The sequence below is a fragment of the Thrips palmi genome, unplaced genomic scaffold, assembly GCF_012932325.1.
Source record: "Thrips palmi isolate BJ-2018 unplaced genomic scaffold, TpBJ-2018v1 HiC_scaffold_7, whole genome shotgun sequence".
NCBI lineage: Eukaryota > Metazoa > Arthropoda > Insecta > Thysanoptera > Thripidae > Thrips > Thrips palmi.
The window spans coordinates 7,232,067-7,255,620 of record NW_023144634.1 but is presented as its reverse complement, the minus strand read 5'-3'; the positions used below and the strand labels follow the sequence as shown (position 1 = coordinate 7,255,620).

At 60.0% G+C, this 23,554-nt stretch overlaps 1 protein-coding gene across 14 annotated transcripts; it reads right to left on the bottom strand.

The window, feature by feature from the left end:
* Nucleotides 1-54: 54 nt before the first annotated feature.
* On the bottom strand, nucleotides 55-23,530 carry LOC117652162 (ras-related protein Rab-32-like). 14 transcript variants are annotated; one of them, XM_034396865.1, is made up of 6 exons: nucleotides 15,287-15,593; nucleotides 9,140-10,314; nucleotides 2,226-2,433; nucleotides 1,968-2,149; nucleotides 1,738-1,881; nucleotides 55-1,575 (listed from the first exon to the last, which is right to left on the bottom strand). In XM_034396865.1, exons 1-6 carry the CDS (start codon nucleotides 15,318-15,320, stop codon nucleotides 1,456-1,458), a joined length of 1,863 nt encoding a protein of 620 aa, XP_034252756.1. In that variant the 5' UTR covers nucleotides 15,321-15,593; the 3' UTR covers nucleotides 55-1,455. The 14 variants fall into 14 exon arrangements, with proteins under 14 accessions (XP_034252756.1, XP_034252755.1, XP_034252754.1 ...); XM_034396864.1 differs by having other exon boundaries at nucleotides 15,344-15,593; XM_034396863.1 differs by lacking the exon at nucleotides 15,287-15,593 and adding an exon at nucleotides 13,410-13,617.
* Between the last annotated feature and the right edge of the window lie 24 nt (nucleotides 23,531-23,554).

The window sequence follows — 23,554 nt, the reverse complement described above, 5'->3', positions numbered from 1 at the left end:
TGTTGAATGGTTGATAATTTTCAAACATCATTATAACAGAATAGAGTTCAAAAATAATACTCCAGATTGACAAACATTTAATTCTACAAAGCTTAAATAAAATTGTTCAGTAATGTACATAAAGTGTTTAAATGAAGATACTATGTACACTTAATGGCATCTTTTGTTCAAAAGCACAAAGTGTGCAACATAAACAGCACGATCAAAATCAGACATAAAACTAGCAAAAAAAAAGGCACTTTGAACCATGTAATTGTCAGTAGATCATAGACTTTACTTTGATATTTAAATGGTTTAAAGCAAAAATTTAAAAACTGAAACAATATCTAAAATGTGAAAGCTCCTATGATCCTACAATTAATTTTGTTAGTTTTGTACCGTCTATTAATAGATAATACATTATTGGAGATTGAATAAAGAAGAGCAATACATATTCTGGTGCTCGGAGACAATAATTCAGCTCCTAAAAATCACTTCAGTACGCAAGGTTCCACTATCATTAATCATAATGGTTAAGTTTCGTGAAAGAATGCTAAGTTAAGATAACTTATCACAGGGAAATACCACAATATAGTATGATTGAGGAAATAGATGGCACATTAGAACAAATTTCATGGCACAATGTACAACTAACATGCATGGAAGGAAATGCCTACACACATACAATAAGTTTCATGAGTTGATCTTTTACAGTCTTATTTCTAATTTTCTTGGTAGGCAGTTGTTCAAGATAGCCTTAAAAGGTACATCCAGAGATAAATAACAGTGCAGGTTCTTTCAAAAAACGTCCAAAAATATGATTTGTTAAAATTTCAATGAAACACCAAACATTTTATGATCTATTTTCAATTCATTCATAAAATATGGTTAAGTTGTCATTCCTGGTAACAGAGAGCATCTATCAGGCTTTGAAAGAAATCAAAAGTGAACGGCTAAAATTTTCTTTAAAAATCAAAGATGAGATCATCAAACAAATCGGGATTGGGCTGTAAAGGGCGGAAATAATATTTGATGCATTTTTCCGTACTGGATATTTTAAAACTCAAGAGAAAAACAATCAGATATAAAGCACCTAGTTACTTAAATGCACAATTGACATAATAATGTGCCACACAAACATGGCAAGTAAGACATTATTATCCTGTGATACACAAAGCTACACATCATGCAAAACCGGGTTGCACAACCACGAAACACAGTTAAGTTTAATATTGCTGGCTTTGGTTTTGTCAATAAAAGTTACTAATTTACCATAAAATCTCAAGTTAAAGTGCTCTTATGAGCTAATCATGTATGTGAGAAAGACATTGCACTGACGAGAGGTCAAACATAAAGACAAATGACACACAAATTGAGGAATTCACAAAATGCATCAGGGACATCATAATCAAACGATGACTTTCATGACTCTGAAAATGACTTAGATTAGTTCCCTTGGCTTTAGGGCACGTCTCGTCAGCACGCGCAAGACTTGCCGCTCGTCGCCTCCCCGCCAGCCTTGCCGTTGTTGTCTAACGCTATCTTCGTTGGGTCTTTCGTGTCGTTTCCATGGAGCAATTTATCGTTCAGGAGAATCTGCAAGTAAAAGCCAACGTTATCCTCACATCGACATTGGGCAGCTAGAGATGAGAGTACTGGTCTAGCCTTTCAACTGCAAGAGTCGAAGACCCTTGTAGTTAGGCAGCCCATCCGACTCGTCCGATGGGCTGCCTACCCGCACGGCGGTTCAGGCCTCACCTTCGATACCAATGCGCGCGCAGCCTCCTCTATGTTGACGTTCTCCTTGGCGGAGGTCTCGAACCAGCCAGTGAAGCCCTTCTCCTTGCAGTACTCGTCCATCTTGGAGGGGTTGTTGACCATGCCCTCCTTCTGCTGGTCGCACTGCAAGACGAAAACAGAACAAGTCAGCACCCCTCGCTCACCACCAACGCAGTGTGCCGGCACAAACTGTAAGAGACGACGCGGACCTTGTTGGCCAGCAGGACGCAGGGGATGGGGGAGCCGTCCGCCATCTGCACCTTGGAGTCCAGGTCCTGCTTCCACTTGACCACGGCGTCGAAGGTGGACGCCCGCGTCACGTCGAACACGATGAAGGCTCCCACGGCCTCCTTGTAGTACACGCGGGTCATGTTGCCGAAGCGCTCCTGGCCTGCAAAGCACACCACGTCGAGTCAAAACAAAATAAGGGACACGGGCAGTAGTGCGTCGAGAGAGGACAAACTCACCTGCTATGTCCCACAACTGCAGGCGGATGATGGTGGCGGGGTCCCAGTTGAGGACTTTGAGCGCGAAGTCCACGCCGATGGTGGCGCGGTAGTGCTGCGAGAAGAACTGGTGCACATACCGCTTGATGATGGACGTCTTGCCGGTGCCCAGCTCACCGATCACCAGGATCTTATACAGGTGCTCGCGCTTCTCGCCGGACATCTGCGCCTGCAACAACGAGCATAAAGCAATGAGTGAATGGCGGTGCTGGTGCCATTGCAGTCGCAGCGGTCGCAGCCAGGGCGTGCTTACGAAACAGTCGTACGGCGACGGCTCCACCACCATCGGCGGCAGCGGCGCCTTGTCCCGCCAGTCGCCGGACTCCTCCAGCAACCGACGGGACAGCCGCAGCCGGCCGTGCCTGGCGCGAATTTCGAACGCGGCGACGCGCGCTCCGGTCGGAAGGGGGTGGGGTGCGCCGCCCTGGGTGGGACACCCCGGTGCCGTAGGTCAGGGTCAAGGCCCCTACCCGGCCAGCCCGGCCCGGTCTGGAGGGCTGGAGGCTCCAGCAAGCACTGCGGCTGCGCCGGAGAGCACAGCTTGGCCAGGATCCGCCGCAGCCATGCGTTACATAAGCAGTGACCGTGGGTCCTGAGCCGAGCCGAGCCGGACCGAGCCGAGCGCAGCCCGTCCGGCCGGGTTGGCAGGCTGGAGAAGAGGGTCGGGAATCGGGAATGAGGAACGGGATCGGAGTGCCCTCGACTCCTCTGGAATTTTCCAGAAGGGAAGGCTAGAAGGCCAGCCTCTCCGCTGGAGCCGCCTAGCCGCCGTGGGAGAGCCTGGAGCCTCCGATTTGGGACTTCGGGCCTCCCAAACGCGAGGCGCGCGAGGAACTGAACGGCACGATGGGGCTTTAAGTAGGTGCGTTGACCCTGGCACCGAGGCGGTGCCCCGGGCCGTGCCGCTCGCCGGGCCGCGCGCCGTGCGCACCGCGTGCGGGGGCATCGGGTTACGTAAGGTGAGCGAGGCCGGCCGCGACACGCGAAGCACGTCGTGGCACGTCGTGGCCGAGACCAAACGAAGCCAAACCGTTTACTTGAAAACAATCACAGCCGAAAGGCAGGTTGGCCGAGGCGTTTCCGGCGCCGCCTTACCTTGCCGTGCAGCTTCGAGAAACACGAGCAGATCAAGTCGTAGCAAAAGCACAGCATGGTGCGGCCGGGGTTGCAAGTCGCACGGAGGAGGACCGACGGCTGCGGCTCTGCCGGGGCTCTGGTACGCACTGCGGACAGCGCCACCCTCGCACCGCCCCGCCGGCCCGGCGGCTAGCCCTAGCCGTTTCGCCGACCCAGGGCTTTATTCGCCGACCGTGCTGACCTAGGCGTTCCGAGGGGCCGTGGCGCCGTGGCCGCCAGGCAGCCGTACGCCCTAGTACGCCGCGCACGCCGCGCTGCAGCAGGGAAGCATCTGTCGGCCGGCCGGCGGCGTCAGCATCCCCATTCTCTCCAGCCACTCGCGCGCTCTCTTTCGGAGTCACTCGACCGTTTTCTCCCACCGGCCGCGGCGGCCGCGCGGAACACCCGATAGCTTATGACTACTCACCGCCTTGTTAGTCCGGAGCGGCCGCCGGCCGCAGAGTAACCGCAGGTAAACACTCAATCAGCTCAGTTTGCGCTGGGTACGTAAAGACGGTGTTTAGCGCCACATTCGACACGGCCGTACAAACGTGGCGACAGCTTCATCGGCGAGCCGACTGCGAGGCAGTGGTGTAGCGGGCCAGGGACGAAAACACGCGAAGTGACGCGACGGCCGAGGCCCGCGATCATTAGGATGCACCAGATGGCTGCAGTCGGACAAAGCTTCAGTTTCCGCTCAGCCATTTAGTCATTTCGCCATTTCTCGTTCGGCCATTCATTCATTCATTCATTCATTCATTCATTCATTCATTCATTCATTCATTCATTCATTCATTCATCCATTCTCTGCTTCTTCATTCCCTATAACTCCACCCATCCGTTCTCGTGCTCATCCATTCATTAGCCCGTTCATCGTGCATCGCCATTCATGATTGCGAAATCGTGTTGTCCACATTCCAGCGCGCGTCCGGCCGGCCACACCGCCGCGCGGACGACACTTTCGATCCATTTTGCGATCAAGGGCCGAGATACCGGGCGGCCGACGTGGCCGACGTGGCCGTAAGCAAAAGAGAAAAAGGAGCGAGTGGTTTGGGGCAACACTCTGACCGCGGTGCCGCCGTGGAACCGCGGTCGGCCGAGGCCGTAGCTCACGCGGCGGGAGTCGCGACAGGGCGCCGGCGCGCAGCCACAAATGCCATTGCAGGAGTTACGCCCTGGGCTCCCCTAATCGTCCTAACCGGCCAAATAAAATCAGCAAACCGGCTCGCCAACTGGTTCCGCCCCTCGGGGCCCCGAGTTACGAGGGTTCGTCAGGACCGCCACGGGGTACGACACGACACAGCGCAAGGACGGATTCAGACCCGCGCGCCGTGGCGAACAACAATCAAACGCCCGGGAAAAACGAACAGAAAATAAATTAACAGGGCATGCAAAAATCAAAGTCGTTTCTCCACCGGTTTGGACATTCCACCCGTCGGATAAAAAATTGGTCCCGCCGTGATGGGAACGAGAGAAGCCGGCGATCCGAGGTGACAGCTTCACGCGTGGCGGGGCTGGCGGGGCCCCAAGTCGCTGCAATTGGCGTTCGCCGCTGCAAACTTGAAGCCCGGCAGAGACGGGATCGGGAAGGCCGCGAGGGAGATGGCAGCAAAACCCTGTCTCTCTCTCGCACCCCTACGGGGCGCCCCGTGAGCGAGAGAGACGGAGCGACGAAAGCACTGTTTGGAATCAGCATCCTGGACAATAATTCTCCGGGCCGAATTAATTATTCATGAACACGCACCCCACGGACAGCGAGTAGCGAGTCCGCTGGCTAAACGCACTCGTGCATCACCTGTTTCGGCTTGGGCACCTTCGGCCCCTTCGGCCGCTGTCGTCGCCGTGCTACGTGCCTCCCGGGCCGCGCCGCGCGAACCGGCCCGGCTATCACCGCCAGCCCGGGCTCCATTTCAAATTTGGCGCCAAAAGCAAGGCTGTGCTAGGCTGGGCCCGAGGCTAGAGAGCGAGGCCGCCGCTTACCGGCGCGCAGCACTCCAAGAGCCCCATGCGGTCGCAGGAGCGCACCGTCCGGAGGGACGCGCACTGCAGGCCGCTGCGCATGGCGCGGCGCGACCACAGGGCTCCGCGCGACGGCCGCCACACCCCGCTGCAGGCGAAGCTCGTCGTTGCCAACCCCGCCAAGGCTAACCCGGCCGGCGGCGTGCCGCTCTGCGTGCCGCGGTGTGGCGCGGCCGCCCGGTGCACTGATACTAGACGTAGGGGCCGGCGCCCCCATCGCGGCACCGCGGGCCCAGCCTGGCCCAACCTGCAGACAGAGTTGTTTTCGTCGCTCTGTCCCTCTCGCACTCGTGGGGCGTCCCGTATAGGTGCGAGAGAGACAGAGCGACGACTTTCTGAATCGGTCTGCAGGCCCAGCCGCGGGCCGCACCTGGCCGCCATCCTCGTCGCACCCAATCAAGGAGAAAGGTGCGGGAGGGGCGATAACCCCGCCAGGCAGGCATACCAGCCCCGCCAGCCTCGACCTGGCCAAGGGGTCCTTCCATGGCGTCAAGATCAGGGCCGTCCCGGCCGTCCGCACTGCAGGGCCAGCCAAGCCGCTCCACTGTCAAGCCGCGGCCGCGCTGCCGTGGTCGCCGTGGGCGCCGTGGCCGAGCACGCCGAGCAGGGGTCAGTCGGGAAAAACAACATGGCGGCAAGAGTGGATTGGATTATCGGCGGAGTAAATCGTTCGGGGGCAGCCGCGCCCCACGGCCCCACGCGGGGCCACGCGGGGCCCGGGCCGGGCGCTGGCCCCAACAACGCCTGTCAGGCTTGCAACACGACTTCCCTCGGTGTCCGTCCGCCTCGGCCGCCAAAACGCCAACAATGACACGGACCCGACCGACATCACTCCGAGCTTTTCTCATTCGGACATCCTTCGCACAAATGTACGACCTGGCTGACGCACGTCACGAACACACTCACACACGCACTGCACGCTCACACACACACACACGCTACGGACCCGCATGACGTCGAGGAGGCGATGGTGGTCGTGTCGGTGGTGCGGCCCACCACGAGGACGGGACGGCGTCGACTGCAGGCCGGGCGTTGCGGGGCCCGGCAGCCCGGCGCGCGGACCCGGGGAACCGGGGCCGGCGGAGCTAAGCGGAGCGGGCCATCGCCTGCAGCCGCCACCGCCACCACTGTCGGGACGATCGCGGCGAGACGACGGTAGATCGCCGTGCTTATCAGTGCGCGCCGCGCCGCCACCAGGACGCCGACGGCACGCCGACGGCGACGTCACCGTCTAGTCTCATTAGCGCAGGGCCGCCAACATGGCCGAGGACCAGGCCGTTCACACCGGCAGCGCGCCAAACCGCCTTCAGCTCTCGCGTGTTGGCAGCGTCGGGTTACCATCGGAACCATCGGCAAGTTGGTACTCGTTATCTGCGCAAACCCCACTGTTGCAACAGTGCGCTACTTTGAGGCATGTGCGTGTCGCAGACGTCGCAGGCAGCCGGGAACACTACACTCCAAGACGGAAAGGCTCGGATGCTGTCACCGCCAGCCGAGACGCTTACGCTCACCACGCGGAAAACAGAAGTCTCTCTCGCTCCCTCACGCCTCAGGAGTGTGAGAGGCCCGAACACACCGACCTGGTCGTTGTACACCTGGAGGTCCGTGGCGATGGAGCGCCTCCTGGTGGCCGGCCTGCCCGCCCTGGCCCCCGCGCCCATCACGACGGCGTGCAGCATCCCTGGGCGTGCGGCGGCCGACTGGCACGCAGCATCACCTTCCAGCGCATGGGGCGCCCGGGGCCCCAGTGACGCGACCGCATGGCTGTGGAGTCATTGTTTTCGGCAACACAAATAAATGGGTCAGGGGTGGACGGTGGTGGGAAAGCCTTGGGAAAGCCGCGGGAGTCCGGCCGGCCAGTGCTTTCGTCGCGGAGTCTCTCTCGCACTCGCGGGGCGTCCCGTGGGACCGCAGGGGTGCGAGAGAGACAGTGTAGGGGCCGGACGCACCCTTATCGGGCCAAACACACACAGATAGCGCGGAGAAAGGGGGAGGGGCCGAAGGGGCCTCGGAATGGAAGAGGTAGTGGCAAGAGCGGCCGCATGACGAAGCTTATCCGGTCATGCCACCTTAGGGAAATCATCCCGACCACGTCTATCGATACCACTCAGAAATTTTTTGAAAACATCAAAAAGAGTTACATTTTCCTGCACACTGTCGTTGCTCACGGCCTCCGCTGCGAGTAGCGAGCTGACGGACTCCGAGGGCAAGCACCGCGACGACCCCCGAGGGGCTGCACCGACTCGCCCGGCACTTGTCCATCGGCCGGCCGACGGCTTCCAAATTTTCCAGTGCGGTTTCCACGGAAGGCCGTCGTCGCCGGCAAGACAAACAAGGCCGGGCTGGCCTCCCTGCCGGGGCCCCGGAGCTGCGAAGTGCGAGCGCCACCGCCGCAGGAGCAACTCTGTGGGAAGCACAGACCCGATCCGCGGGCATCGATACTGCAGCACGGCACACCTGTACAAGGCGAACGGGACAAAGTACCCGGACACCGAATACACTTACGCGCCGCTCTCTCTCGCTCTGACACCCCGGCCAACCGGCCTACACCACTCCCCCATCATCGGGCCCCTCAGCAAATCAAGCGATGACGGTCCGAAACACGCCGGTAAAGTGAATAACCGTGCACCGGCCGCAGGCACAGTCTCTCTCGCACTCATGGGCGTCCCGCGGGAGTGCGAGAGAGACAGCGCGATGAAACACTCAGGCCGTTGCAGAGTCACCCCGGCGACCTCAGCGAACGGCAGGAAACCACCCCCGCGCCGCCCTAAACCCGTTAGGCCACCGCTGCCCCCCCCCCTTCCCCCTGCCGCCGGTAGGAACGCCCTGGCGTGCCAAACGCCCTGTGCACGCCACAAACAAACCCTTGCAACTGCCGCACTCCGCACCAAGGGCGTTCTGGCAAGCCGGCGCCCGCCTTTGTTGACGCGGGGACGTCGCCGCGCGGCCCAAGCGCAGCCCCTCCGCCTGTTTGCGCCGTTCGTTGCTCTCAGCGTGCACTGGTGCACTCGTGCAAAATGCAACTGCAGCGGTGCCAAACCGGCCGGACGGGAAGGTCCGTGTTCGAAAGGCGCGCACACTAATAAAATGGAAGTCGTGAACTTTGAGGAGCCGCCGCCAGAGGACTCTGGCAGAGTCCTTGGGCAAAGAAAGTGAGGCGGCTGATAAAGTCGGCAAAGAGAAAAAAGGACGAAACGAGCAAAGCACCTCCATTCATCACGCCAGCAATGGCCCCACCTGGCTCTGCTGTGCTTTTGCTCTGCCCGGCTCCATCGATTCAAATCAGTGACAACCTGATCCACGGCCTGGCGACGGCTGGCGTGTGAGCCGAGGGGGAGGGGGAGGGGGTAGACAGCTCGCGACAGCCCTACAAGGACCCGCGTATCTGCTTACGCAGAGCGGCAGCGCGGCACAGCCCTCGAGGTGACACTAACTCAACCCTCGCGGCAACCGCAAACATTTTGGCCGCGGTTCAAATTTGACTGAAGGCGAATGGAAACGGGTTTTCCAGCAAAGCTAGCCCTGGCGGTTCCGACCGGATTGCAGCGGACACTGCCAGAAAAGTGTCAGTCACATAATGAAATGATTCACCGTGCATCACATCACATCGCTTGGCTCGGTGGAGGCGCCGCGCTGCTTCACTGCCGCGCTCCACTCCACTGCTAGGCCGCGGCACCTCGCGGACTCGCGGCTTATATAAGCCCCGTGACGTCACTACACCAAAACACATGTGCCCCTACCGAGTCGTGGACGCCGAGGCTCTGCGACAGCTTGTTCCTGGCGTCCGCCATCAGGTCCCCGGAGGACGGCGACGGCGGCGTCGGCGGCGGCGAGGACTTCATGGTGGCAGTGGCGGCGCCGTTGGTGGGCTTATCCTGCGTGCTGTCGAGGGCGCCGCTCGCGCCGCTGCCGTTCGGGGTGAGCCCGCCCACTTCGGCCACCACGTGAACCACATCCGCGGGGGCGGACAGGGCGGACGCACCGCTGGTGGTGGGGGGCGTGCTTCCCGTCGGGGTGGCGGGGGGCGCGGCGGAGGGCGCGGTGCCGGCCGCCGCCTGCCCGTTGAGCTGCTTCTGCTGCTTCTGCAGGGCGGGGGTGGTGATGGACAGCAGCTGGCCGCGCGTCGACTGCTTGCGCTCCTCGTCCACCAGCCCCTGCGAGGACGACGCCTTGCCCTTGGGGGTCTTCTTGACGGCGCCGCCGTGCGCGCCGGCCCTCTGCGGCTGCTTCTCACCCTTCATGTCGGCGTCGAGCGTCGGGACAGCCTCCAGTGCGGGCAGCGTGACGGTGGAGACTGGCGGCTCGGCCACGGACGCGGCGCGCGGCCCGGGCCCCCCACCCCCAGCACCGCCAGGCCCCCCGTCCGATTGGTCTTCGTCCTCCTCCATGGGGGGCGGGGTGAGCGGCGGCGGCGGCGGCGTGGCAGCGGGCGTCGCGTACCCCTCGACGGCGGACTCGAACGCCGTGGTGGAGCTGGCGTTGGACGTGTGGCCGTCGTCGTCGGAGGTGTCCGGGTCCGTGGGCGGCGGTTCCTTGCTCTTGCGATTCCTGCTCATGCTCAGCTTGCGCACCAGGGACTTGGCCTTGCTGGGCTTCTTGACGGCCGCGCCGTCCGGGCTGTCGGCCTCCTTCACCTTCTTGCTGCTGCTGCTGCTCTTGCGCAAGAAGCCCGTCTTCTTCTTGGGCACCACGTCCAGCGACGTCTCACTGGCGGCCGTCGAGTCGCTGTCCCGCAACTGCGGCGACTCCTTCTTCTTGCTCTTGAGCTTGAGCAGCGCGCCGACGGAGCGACGCCGCGGCGGCCCCCCTCCAGCGTCGTCCTCGCCGGCGCTGGCGGCGCTGGCGGCGCTCTGCTGGTGCTGGGGGTCCATGAGGTGCTCGTCCGCGGCGGCCGACGCCAAGATGGCGTTCGCGTCTGACGGGAGAAAGAAATAGGCGTCGAGTCGGCTGGCGGCGCGGCGGATGTGCAGCAGCGACCACCACCACCACCACAACCTACACAACAACACGTCGGTCGCGTAAGCGTCGCGTCAGGACTCCTCGCCGCCACCATCGCCTCCACCACCGCCACCACCCTGCCTGCCATCCCGTACGTCCCGTACCTCGTGCCATCCGGCGTCGCTGCCCGCCCTGCCCGCCCCAGCCCAGCGTTAGTGCTCGCCTCCACCGCCAGGGGGCGCGCATGCACGCGGCCGGCGCACCTTACGTAACCAAACATTCTAGGGGGCGTCCACTAGCCAGTCAGCATTTAATCGTCCGATGGTTAGCGAATGCAGGACTACGGCGGCGCGAGCCAGCACGCTGGGGTTAGTCGAATTAAGTGGCTGGTCCACATGTTCGAAATGCTCAAGAAACAACGAGGAGAGGATATAGAGTGATGGGTAATAAGAGGCGGTGAAAAGGCAAAAAAGCTCGTCTCGGTTAGTTTACAAAAATAGAACGAATCGGTTCGGAGCCATGTAATTTAAGTGCGTTCCTGTCCCAAGACAGACAGTTGCGTGTCTGCTCGAAGGGGTAGACAAGTGAAGCGGTCAATCAAGCAATTAGACAAAGACCGCGCCGAGCAGCACAGGGACTGGCCGAGGACAGACCCGCAACAACTAAATGGGATTTGTGACCCAAGTGCATCCCTCAAAGCAGGAAAAACGCAAAGCATATTTGTACACCCCAAAGAAAGGCGCGAAAATAGACGCTGTACAAGGCCCTGCCCCCCTCTCCCTTCGTATCGAAAGGTGTCGGGTGGTCTACGGTGCCGACCGCAACCTAGAGTACTCCTTGCATAACGCACGCGTGACGCAAGGAGAGCCCCCAGCCCAAATAACGACAAACCGAAAAATACACGACACGTTTTTTTTTCCTTCCTTCCTCCTAGCGCAGGCCGCGCCCATTGCGTAACGACTTGGCCCTGGACGGGCTGGACGCTCGGCATTCGGAGCACCGCGCCACGCCAGCATCCTGGCCTCCGGGGCCACCATTGGGGCCCAGGAAAGGGGCCCATGACGAGGGAAGTCCCTTTACTTTCGGCGAAGCGCCGTCTCGGCAATACCCTGCGCCGCAGAGACACGCCGCGTGGGGTATCCGCGCCCGTCTCAATTCTAATCTGGCGCGACGCCCCACTACACTAGAAGCCCGAGGAGTGGACGCACGTGTGCGCACGGCCGTGTGCAGTGCAGGCGCAGCCGGCCCGCGTGTCCGAACTCGCTGACGGCTAGCTCGCCTTGAGCCGGACTGGCCGGGTGAGAAATCAAACTCCCGGCGATACTCCACGCGCAGGGGGCCCGCGGCAATACCCCGCGACTCACGGCGGGGGGAACGATTTTCGCGGAGGGCCCTACGCAGCTGGGCTGGCGGGGCTTGCGGTCTGGAGCCCCCAGCCCTTAATGGTAATGGTGATGCGGGGTAGGCCGCGGCGACGCGCAGAAGCTCGCGGGTTGCCTACCCGCAAGGCGCTCTGCACCGCGAGGCCCGCCAAAGGTTTCGCGGATTCCGACAGATTTTAAGTGACCGCGGGAGAAAATTCCCCGAGGAGGCAACTGGACAGGCATCTGGCCGCCGTGCTCTATCGGCAGACTAATCGCCTGGGAATAAAATCTGACGTCGCAGGAAAAAAAAATAAGTTGATTATGTAACGCGGAAATAAACAGGCGAATCGGAATCCGAGTTGATGCAATCGAAGATTTGCATAGGACAGTTGAATGTCAGAAAGGGAGGACCGTCGGACGTTAACCAAAACACTAACAAAGCCCCCCTCCCCTAAAAAAGAGAAATATTTACAGCAGTTAGAAAAGGTCTGCATCTACAGGCTAGTAATGTCCTTTTCTAAACGAAGCTTTTGCAGCAGTCACCATGCCTATCAGCTAGTCTTCTATCTACTAGGGAGCTAGTTTGAAAGCTCACCATAACATTTTTGTTGATTTTTTCCCTAATCACGGGACTTGATTCTGACGGATGTCCTCGTCCGAAGACGGGACCCGGTCCGCTGTCCGGCGGTCGGACCGCGTCGGACGAGCAACGCGCGATGCGTGGCCTCAGCCACCTACGCCGCAATGCAAGGCACTGTACACTGTTAAACATTTACAATCACCGAAAACGATCAATCACTCGCTAATCTACACGGCAATGGAGATTTAAAAAAATGAGAGCAGCAAACAAGTAGAATGCAAATGATGGAATATTTATGGTCAATGACAGATTTACGTTATTGGCTGTGAAATGTCCGTAACGAAAATATTAGTTTTTTTAACAGTGTACGCCACGACACCCTGATCTAGCAATCTCTCTCTCTCTCTCGCTCTGTCACATGTAAAAACTTTTGCCAGTTTGAAATGTTTCAAAATGACAAATGACGGACGCCTTGGAAATTGACCAAAAAAAAACAACATAACCTCTAAAACGCTTGACACGCGTTGACAGGTCACGTCCGTCCTCACCATGCCGCAGTGGCCGCAGTAAACAGGCGAGGCTTGGCAGGGCAAGCAAACGCCGCGGTAGCGGCGGTAGCAGTCGTGGTAGTAATTCCTCAGCTGGTCCATTACACTGCTACTTTCCTTTCAAACGGATCGGTTCGCGACACTGTCTTTGACTGGCGTCCTGGCTGACACCTGTGGCGACGTGTGACAGAGAGAGAGGGAGACCCAGGGGGCGGGGCACACCCCCCGCATGCAGAAACCGCTATGACAGCTATCAAAACACCATCACCAGAACCTCGCGAAAACGGCAGGAAACAGAGTTATGACCGCCACCGAAGCACGAACCTCGAAAAACAACAACAGTGACAACAATAGACAGCCGACGTACAGCGCTCGCTGGTTAGCGTTCACAAGCAGAAGATGAGACGGCGTGCTTGGCCAATGTTTTCCTCGTGCGAGATCCGAATGCTCCGAATGCTAGTGTGCCACTCGTGCCACTCGTGCGGCGATGCCAGGCGATGCTCCCCAAACACCACGCCGCCACGCCGACCGGGATGAACCGGGATGCACCACGACGACCACAACAGACGATCACACGCACCACTGCCCTCGAGGAGCGACGTGAGCGAACGCGACACGGACACGAAGGCGAACTCGCCCATTCGGGTGATCGTCGGGAAGGGACCGAAGGGACCCGAAGGGACGGCCGACGAATTGGCGCGCGAAGGGGCGCGGGGGATTTAAACGCACGCGCGTGCCTGCGGCGTGCGGCGGGACTCGCTGCCGTGCGTCGCGGTGCTCGGCGGCCGACTAGTCCATCCATCGGCCTCGCGGGGCAGTGGGCAGGCAGAGGAGACGGCCGCTTCGGCGGGCCGGCGCGGGCCGGCGCGGGTCCAGGCACCAAACCCCGGTAAACCTCTGCAGCCCGTCGGTCGGTCGGCCCGTCCGCCCTGCGCGCCGCGGCCACGCCCTTCCTGCCCCCCCCCCCTCAACCTCACCGATCAAGAGGCTTCAGTGAGCCGCGAAGGGCAAGGTTGGCTCGTGCGGCGGACACTCGGCGACACGGCACGCCCGCTCGAGGGAAGGGCGCCCACATTTCAAACCCCGACAATTGAAATGACGTTCGCTCCGAACGGGCGGGCGTTAGCTGGCGTAGCGTGCTCGGTGACGCACAGGCAAAAAGTCCAGGGCCTTTTTCCCCAACGGTAGACTAATGCATCTAGGCGCCGGAGACGCGTGTGCCGTATGCAGCGCACGGTGAGAGAGGGGGGGGGGGCGTCGGACAATGCGCAGTAAGCCGAGATCGGCGTCGCGGCGCGGACGCGCGGACCGCCGTTACACAACAGCTCGCCGCGAAAACGCCCGCATCCCCGAATACTTATCGCAAAGTAAGGCGGGCGTCGAAGAATGAAACACCTCCAGCCTGTAAACGGCAAACGACGCGCAAAACCGATTCGTTCGTTTTTTTGGAGAGCCTTTTTTTTGGGCCGGTCAGTCTGTGCCAAAACGTGCGGTGTGCCCGCGCCGGCCGCACGCACGGCGCCCCCTTACATGCAGTAAGACCGGTGTGACGTACACGTCCCTGTACTGCGCAGCGCCCTCAAGGGCTTCCCTGCGGGGGGGGGGGGGGGTGACACGTGCCCATCAGCTGACTGATCGCCCAGCCCGGCACACTGAGAGGCGTCGCTCTGTCTCTCTCGCACCTATACGGGGCGCGCCATGAGTGCGAGAGAGACAGAGCGACGACTCTCGGAATCAGTCTGCAGCCACGGGGTGCCGCCGCGGCACTCCCGAGCGACCGCGCGACCGCATGCGCCATAATAGCGGTCATTCGAGAAGGGGTGGGGCGGGGGGCGCAGGCCAGGAAGCGAAAATAGAGGGCGGAGGGGCAAATCACAATGCCGCCTTGTGGGGCGCTCGGCCATGGCTCGGCCGCCAAGGAAACTGCTCGCTTCGAACCAGATACCCACCCTCCCCTGCGGTTTGCGGACATGTTCGGCCTAACGTACATTCAAGGCCAAGGGCGGCGCTCACCAACACACACACACACTCACAAACACACACCAACGCGCTGCTCGGAGATACTCCGCGCGCAAGGACCCATCGCCGCGCTTTACGGCTCGGCCTAGCGCGCGTAACCAATGAAGCGCGCGGCCCGGCCGGAGGAGGGAAGTCCGGCGATACTCCGCGCCGCGAGAAACACAGTGCAGTGTCCGCGCCGCAGACAGGGGGTATCGCCAGTCGGCTTCTTCACAACAGCGTCACTATGAGCACACCGCGTGTAGACTGATTCTGAGAGTCGTTTGCGTCGCTCTGTCTCTCTAGTACCTGTACGAGACGCACTATAAGGATTTGGCCTGAGGATGAAGAGGGCGTGGCAGATGACAGTGTGCGAGTAGCAAGCCAGGATTAGCGTGCGTTACTGGCAGATGCCAGCGATGATCACAGTGTGCCAGAAAGTCGACAAAGTTGGAGTACCGAGGGCCGCTGCACCCCCCACCAAAACGTTCATGATGCTGTCACACTGTCACACACTGGCCGCGAGGTACAGGGGCAGGTCCGCCATCAGCACGTCGGGCATCTGCAGGCGGTTGTGCCGCAGCTGGAGATGCTCGGGGTGGTCTAGAGCCGCGTCGTCGCGCTCGCTCTGCCGCGCACTTCTTCGCCTTGCAGTGGCGGCTGCAGTCGGCTGTGGCGCACTCCGAACTCGCTGGTGCACTGGAGCATGTGCTGCGGGACGGCGGACTGCGGAGCACTGGGTGCAGCACTGGCACACTGGGGCGCTCCAGGCGGTGGGCCGCCGCGACGCGACGCGACGCTCTCCAGAGTCAGACTGTATGTCGCGCCAGGCGGGCGGAAACGCCGGGGCGGCCTAGCAAGAGGCCTAGGAAGACAGAGGGGGGCTCTCGGCCAAAATCGGCCAGGCGGCACGGGCGCGCAGCGGACTGCATTCGAAAACAGAGAGGGAGGGGGGCACACGATTTATGCGACTCGGTCGCATATCCTGTCGCAAGGAGCGCCTGCCTCACACGGGCGGAGTTTGACAGGAGGCTGTGGGGAGGGGGCCAGGAATAGTACTCGACTTCTTGATGACGGCGAGTATGCGAGTTATATCACCCACCACACACGCGACGCCGCGCGACGCCATGCGCGCCGTGCACTACACTGGCAGCGTCGCCCATTGGTCCGGGCGAGCAAACAGCGCGCCCGACTTGGGGCACTTGTCATCGTCAGCGAGGCCCGCGAAGCGCGAAGGCGCACCGCGGCCAGTCGAAAACAAACAAAAAATGGCGTGCATAGGTATTTGTTTGAGCGGTCCGAGACGGAGGCGGGTCAGTGGCCGGTCTGGGATCTCCGTGCCGGCCTCCCCGTGAACTCCCCCGCGGGGGTCAGGGCGTCACGGCGTCACCACTAGGCCGGCCGGCTGGGCCGCCGCACTAGAGCCACTTTATCGTTGACACGGCCCCCTCAGCAGCGAGGCGACCCTGGCGCCGGCGTGACCTCGCCAAAAGCATATAAAGAGTTCACTTCGGTTACTTCCGATCGGCGATAAACGGCGACGTTTGGGGCGGCCCGGCCGAGAGCGGACCCCAAGCAGACCGAGAGGTGTCAACGCGGCAACAAAAAATAAATTCGAATTTTAAAAAAGTTAAAAAAATAAATAAAAGTGGTTTGATACAGTGTGTGTGCTTGAACCTAGCACCCAACATGCTCCGACTTGGGTTATGTAATTAAAAGAAGCCTCTGCAAGTGAGGAGAGGCCTGCATTCCAGCGGCTCGCGTCAATACCAACTCATAAATAAAGCAGCGCGGAAAGGAGGAGATCAACACGTTTTCTGGCTTATCTTTCTTTATTTTTCCGAATTGGTATTTTGAATTTTCCGTTTGCTGTGGGAAAATCCGTCCGACCTGAACTTTGCATCTAACACTTAAGAGTCTACTTCACCACAGGGTGTGGTCCTAGACCGTTGTGTCCACGCCAAGAACGACACAAACGAGTACAAATCGGCCAAACCCTTCGCCAAAGCGCTCAAGCAGTGCGTTTCTCGGGTGCTTGTAGCGCCTGCGAGGTGGGCCACCATTCCATCTCGCAACACACCGGTGTGGAGACGGTGGCCTACCTCGCCCCTGTCGTCTTCACAGGGGTAAGATAGGCCACCGTCTCCGCACCGGTGTGTTGCGGTGCGGGCTGCTGGCCTACCTCGCAGGCGGTCAAGGCTTCCCTTCGAATTACTTTGCCATTCCACTTGTTTCGTTTGCAGCATTCTGGTGGAGCCGAAGCTTCAAACAGGGACGCGCGGGTACGATAAATCGGCGGGTGGCATAAGACACGGCGGGTCTCGAAAACAAGGGCAGGAAACTGGACACTCGCCGTCTCTCTCCGACAGGAGGACAGCGGGATTGTGCCGAACGGTAATACTATAGTCCTCGGCCCGGCCCGGCCCAGCCCCCCGTTCAAGTCTCTGCCGCATTTCCCGTCTCATTCTGCCGCGCTCCCGGGCCGGGCCGCGTGACAAGGACAGCAGCAACGGGAAAGCGAACACCTCGCCGAGAAGCACGGAGGGGTCTTACTGCCGCGGACGGGGGCGGGTACCGATCGGGGCGGAGGCAAGGCAAAGCGAACAGGGGGGCGCACAGTGGGCCAGAAGACCGGTGGAGGCGGTTAAAATCCCGGACGCGTTTTGAGCTCCACAGTCGCAGGGGCTCAAATCGATCGTGTGATCCCACCAATGAATTGCTCTCCAAACGAGGAAACCATTGGTGGGGTCACACGGTCGGTTTGAGTCTTGTTTAGCGACTCTGGAGCTCAAAACGCGTCTAGAGTTTTGACCGCCTGCGCCGGTCTTCTGGCCCACTGCGGGGCTGCTGCGCAAATGGTACCTCGCGCGTGCGGCCATGTGATTGGCGTATCGCCATGCTAATTGGTCCTCGATTGCGTCGCCGCCCTTCACCTCTGCGGCCCAGATCAGTCGGTCAACGATTTGGCAAAAAAAAAATTGCATTCATTTCCAACGCGTCGGATCCCCGTCTCAACCGTCGTCGGATCGTGTGACTGATCCGGTTTGGATTGCCCGGACGGTCTCCTGCTTCCGATTCGGGAACGGAGCGCAGCGTCTGGGGTTCGATTCCAGTTGGGACCGCAAAAAAAATTATGGCATTTTTTGCACAATAGGAAGCAAGCTCCAGCGAGGGAAAGGCGCCATGACTGTACAAAACGCGTGCTATGCGATAGCGGCCTGCTGGGGCACTGTTTTTCCTCCACCATTCCCTCCGTTTACAAATGCCGCCTTCTCCGCGTCAAAAAGTCTCTCTTTCCAGCCGCGATAATGACGGCCCGTATCAGTGTTTGATTTCCCAGTGTCTGGGCCGCGCGCCTCGCCTCGTCGCTTCTGGAAGGCGCTGTCGCTTCGTGCCCGGGAAAAGCGTTGTTTTAGACATTCGGAGGAGGGATTGAATGGGCCGTGGATGGGCGGCCTATGACGTCGGGGCGGGCCTAGGTCGCTGCAGTCGCTGCGTTTGCCGACGCACAACGTGGTATCGCGTCTATCGCGCTCCTCCTTTTGGAGAATGTTCTACACAACTGCACCGCCCCGCCCCGCCCCCCCCGCCCCGTCCCGCCCCGCGGCGGCCGGCTCGATTCAGCCGCCACGTTCGGCCGTCGGCCAAACTCGCTGGAAATGGAATCTGCACCCACCAGGTTGGAGATGATCTTGCCGTCCTGCGGGATGTCGTTGTTGTTGCCGAGGGCGTCCTTGTGGGCCTGCAGGTTGCTGGACAGCCGCCGCTGCCGCCGCCGCGTGCGTTCGGCGCGCGTCCTCGTCCAGCCGGGCCGCTGGTGGAAGTCGGCGCCGTCCGGCATGCCGTCCGGGGAGGGCGTGTCGGGCATGCCGGCGAGGAGGCCGTTGGGGCTGCCCGCGGCGAGGCCCCCGGCGTCGAGGCCGCAGCAGCAGGGCAGCTTGGCGGGGAAGCCGAGGCGCGGGTTGACGGGGGTGGCCCTGGGGCGGCAGCACACGCCGTCGCAGGCCGAGAAGCACTGGAGCACGGGCCGGTCGCGGCTCACCACGCACACGGGCACGCACGGCAAGCTGGCCGTGGACGCGGAGGGCGCCACGACGGGGACGTGCCCAGTGCGGCGCCGCGGCGGCGGCGCGTCGTGGGACTCGGAGGACACGTCGTCGTCGCACGCCAGGTTGCGCCGGGCTCGCGGGGTGCGCGGTGCTCGCGGCTCGCCAGGGGGCTCCTGCTGGTCGTCGTGCTGCTGGTTGGCGCGCGCGTCGCGGCCGAGTGGGCCGAGTCCTCGCGGAGCGTCCGTGGTCGCGGTGTTGGTTTGCACGCCGCCGAGATCCACGCCGCACTGCCACTGCGTCGTCGTGGCCGTCGTGGCGATGGTGCGGCCCGTGCCGGCCGTGCCCTCCCAGCCCTGCGGCTGTGGCGTCTGCATCCCTGTAGGCGGGCGTGGCGGCCGCCCGGCGTGGCCACCTTATCACTGCGGACACGGCGAGGCCCTGGCGGGGCCCTGGCGTGGCCGCCACGCCGGGCTGCAGCTTCCTCATCATCGCCGGCCTCACGCCCCGCCCCGCCCCGCCCCGCCGCGTAGCCATGGCAGAGCCGAGCCCCCAAAGGCCCTCCTATTGGTGACGTGCTCGGCGTCGCCCGCTCGCTGTGGCCCAGTGTACCCGCACCCTCCCTCGGTGGGCCCCGGCCGGCCCCGGCTATCTCGCCGCCATCTTGAGAGGGTGTGGTGCGGGCGCGACAGGTGCGATGCCATGACGACGCACAATCAGCGACCTATCCGCGATTTGTCCCGCCAAACACGCCGCGGTTTCCCCTCTCTGCGGAAGCCCTTGACGTTTTGGAAGTCCAGGAACCCTGTGCAGTGACCACCCTCCGGCCTCGGCCTCCAGCTTCTGCCACACCATAACTCCACGTCGCTTCGGCCGCATAAACAGATCGCAGCGCTGTGACTCTCGACGCGCTTTCTTCGTGGACTTCCCCCGCGCGTGAGGCCGAGCCGCGGCTGCGTCGCTTGGGCTGCTTGCGTCGCATGCGTTGCCCTGTAGTAGTGTAGGGTCAGGCCGTGGGGCCGAGTAAAGCAAGTAAAGCAAGCCCGAAGAAGGCGGGCGCCAACCAGGCCATTCACGCTGCCTGACAAATAGACGGAAAGTGCGGAGACTCTATCTGCTGGCCGCGCTGCCTGGCAGTGCAGTGCCTTGCAGTGGCGCGGACTCGCTGACCCGCGCCGCCCTTCGCCATTGGCCGCCTTAGGCTAGTGCAGTCACTCAGTGCCGACGCACTGCCAACCTTGCGCACGCACTGCCTGGGCTACCGCACTGTGAAAACACCACTGCCACTCGTTTAATCAAAATAACGAAAGGAGACAGTAACTTCGGCATGACAAGGACAGGCGGCAGGGTCTTTCCGTGGAGAGTTCTGCAGATATAAACGAACGCAGCGCTTTCCAATCTGGGCGTCTGCGTGAGTGTGCGTGAGTGTGGCGATTGCGATGCCGAGATTAGGGTGCTCCCTAAAACATCCGGTGAGCTTATGGCTTCCGGTCTGGCCGGCGTGGGGGTGACGAGCCGAGTCGTCGCAGACACCAATACACGAAAATGCGAGCCGAGGAAGCATTGGAGGCAAAAGGTAAATATGAGATTATACGGTGTGGGTGCGAAGGTCGGAGCAGTCTGCCCCGGCGAGGCGTCAGCAGCGTCAGCCAGGCGTCAAGCTTTGCTCTTTTTGGGCTTTTTTAGGTATTTCTCGGAATCGAAGCGGGATTTAGCAATGCGCATTCTTTTTCCATGGAACGTCCCGTCGGCCCGGCGACAGGCCGGTCGCAGCATGGCTGTCTAAAGCAGAGGAGCCCTCCGCCCGAGCAGTGTCTTTCTCTGCCACGGCGATACTGTTCGTGCCAGACATTAAAACAACGCCCCCGGGACGAGGAGAGGCGCTGCAACACCCAGCGAAACCTTCGCCCTCGGGGCCGCTTTGTGGAGTCCGACGCCACGGCAACAGCATCCTAGGTCCAATCTTACCGAGAACCAAGAAGTCATCAAAGTAGTGACGCACTAGTCGATCAGGCGACAACACACCCAAGCCAACACACGCGCCGACGCACCACGGCGCCAGCCGCGCCAGCCAGCCAGCTATTTCGGGGCGTCCCCTCCGCTGCCGTCGCCGGCCGGGGTTTTATTGTCGTTGATAGTAATTTGTAGTCAATCGCGGCGCGATAGCGCCCAACTCTAATTCGATTTAAAAGCGCGCGGACTTCCCTCAAGCAGTGCCAGTGCATCCTACTTTCTCTCTCTCTCTCCGTCCCGTCTCTGTCCTCCACACGCGAAACCACTCGCCCGTTCGGGGGCGTTCGGGGGTGGTCCACACTCGGTCCACGCGGAATGTCACGTCGCCATTGTCTGTGGCTTCGATCGCCTGCCTCGCCTCACGTAAGCGCCGATCAAGCCCTCTCCCCCTCCCCTCGTGCGAGTTTGCCTCTCAAATAAGCTGCGATAGCCCCGTCTTTGTTTGCCCGCCTCCTCGATCATCGGCCATCGAAATGCAACATTTTACGGGCCATTCCAGTATCGCTGTAATGCCCTGATTAGTGGGAGGGCCGGGCCAATTGGAAGGCAGGGGAAGTTCATTGAACACGCGGACACCCCGATACGAGGGGTGGGGGAAGGGAAGGGGCTATCATCGGGATTGATTGAATCGGGCAAATATTTTCCACCCAAAAGGCACAGTTAACGGCTTTGCAGATATTACAGGAGTAAACACTGAGCTCCAACCTAGGGATGTAAAAATACCGGTAAAATTCAAAGTTACGTAAATAACGGTAAAATACGGTATTTTACCGTATTATACGGTATATTTGGGTAAAGTAAAATTTTATCGTTTTGATCCACTTTGCTGCGATACAGCTTCAAAACTAAGGCGGCTAATCACACTCCGTAGCAAAGGTGTTCTAAAGGAAGGCCCAAAGACCACCCACCCGTTAAGGGAGAGCGATTAGCCGCCTTAGATCAGACACAGTGGCTGCCCAAAGTCAGCCCAAACGACGATTTCTACACATTTGATACTGTTTCGACAAACTTTGCTGCAATACCGCTCCCAAACTAAGGCGGCTAATCGCACTCCGTAACAAAGGTGTTCTAAAGGAAGGCCCAAAGACCACCCACCCGTTAAGGGAGAGCGATTAGCCGCCTTAGATCAGACACAGTGGCTGCCCAAAGTCAGCCCAAACGACGATTTCTACACATTTGATACTGTTTCGACAAACTTTGCTGCAATACCGCTCCAAACTAAGGCGGCTAATCGCACTCCGTAACAAAGGTGTTCTAAAGAAAGGCCCAAAGACCACCCACCCGTTAAGGGAGAGCGATTAGCCGCCTTAGATCAGACACAGTGGCTGCCCAAAGTCAGCCCAAACGACGATTTCTACACATTTGATACTGTTTCGACAAACTTTGCTGCAATACCGCTCCCAAACTAAGGCGGCTAATCGCACTCCGTAACAAAGGTGTTCTAAAGGAAGGCCCAAAGACCAGTCACCCGTTGAGGGAGAGCGATTAGCCGCCTTAGATTAGACGCAGTGGCTGCCCAAAGTCAGCCCAAACGACGATTTCTACACATTTGACACCGCTTTTTTCAAAATTAACAATAGTTTCAAAATTACTAAAAATACCAATTTTACCGGGGCCTGCGTAACATACCGTATTTTACCGTAATTTACCATTCTTTACCGGTAATATTACTTGCTCTTACATCCCTACTCCAACCAGTCTGGGGGAACTCCCACGGCAAACTCAAAAACCCGAAAACGAGGTTACTGCAACGCAATGCGACTCGCATGGCAATCCCGCAGAGCGCCGCATGCACTATCAGCCTAGTTTAGTTCCCTCAACCCCACGCGCCGCGGCCGGGCCGGGCCGGGCCGGCAGCAGACGGAGTCCGCAGAGTCACTTTGTCTCTGTCGCACTCGAGAGGCGGCCCGCAGGGGTGCGAGAGAGACAGGACGACGGATTGCCCCGGCTGGGCCGCGGTGGGCAAAGTTCGAGCCCGCGCACGCCCGCGCACGCGCCTCTCGGGCTCCGCTGAGATTATTAAGTTCGCCAGAATCCAGTGACATGGATCCGCTTGAGTGGCCCGGCCCCCCCACGGCCGCGCAGCCCAGTGACTCATTCATTCGAGAGTCCTTCTCAAGCCCCGATTTGAAGTGATTTGAAGTGATTTGAAGCTCCGCCCGCCAGGCGCGCCAACGCGATAAAGTCCAGGCCGGTGGGACTTCCCTGCAGGCAGCCACCGGGCCGCCGCGGACGTGGTCTCGGCCGGCACCACGAGGAGCCGCGCTGGCCGCGGACGGAGCGAGGCGCGCCAGATTACCAGTGCGACGACGAGGCGGACACGCCGCCAGCCGGCGAGTCCTGATAAAACGTAAACACAGAGGAGCCAGATAATGACTCAGGTGCTACGTCCTACCGGCCAATACTGGTCACCGATCGAGCACCCCCCTCCACCCCCACCCACGCACGTCGTGTTTACATAACCACTGGGACAAATTCGGCATTTCACTCACCATTGGCGGCGTGTACAGGTGGCTGTCGGAGTCTTCGCTCACAGTGTAGTCGCTCTCGTAGTGAAACTCTTCCCGTGCATGTATTACGTGCGACGTGACGGCCGAGCGAATCACGGCGGTTCCCATGTGACAGTTTTTTTGGACTTTAAAGCCCTTCGCCCGTTGGTGACACCGCC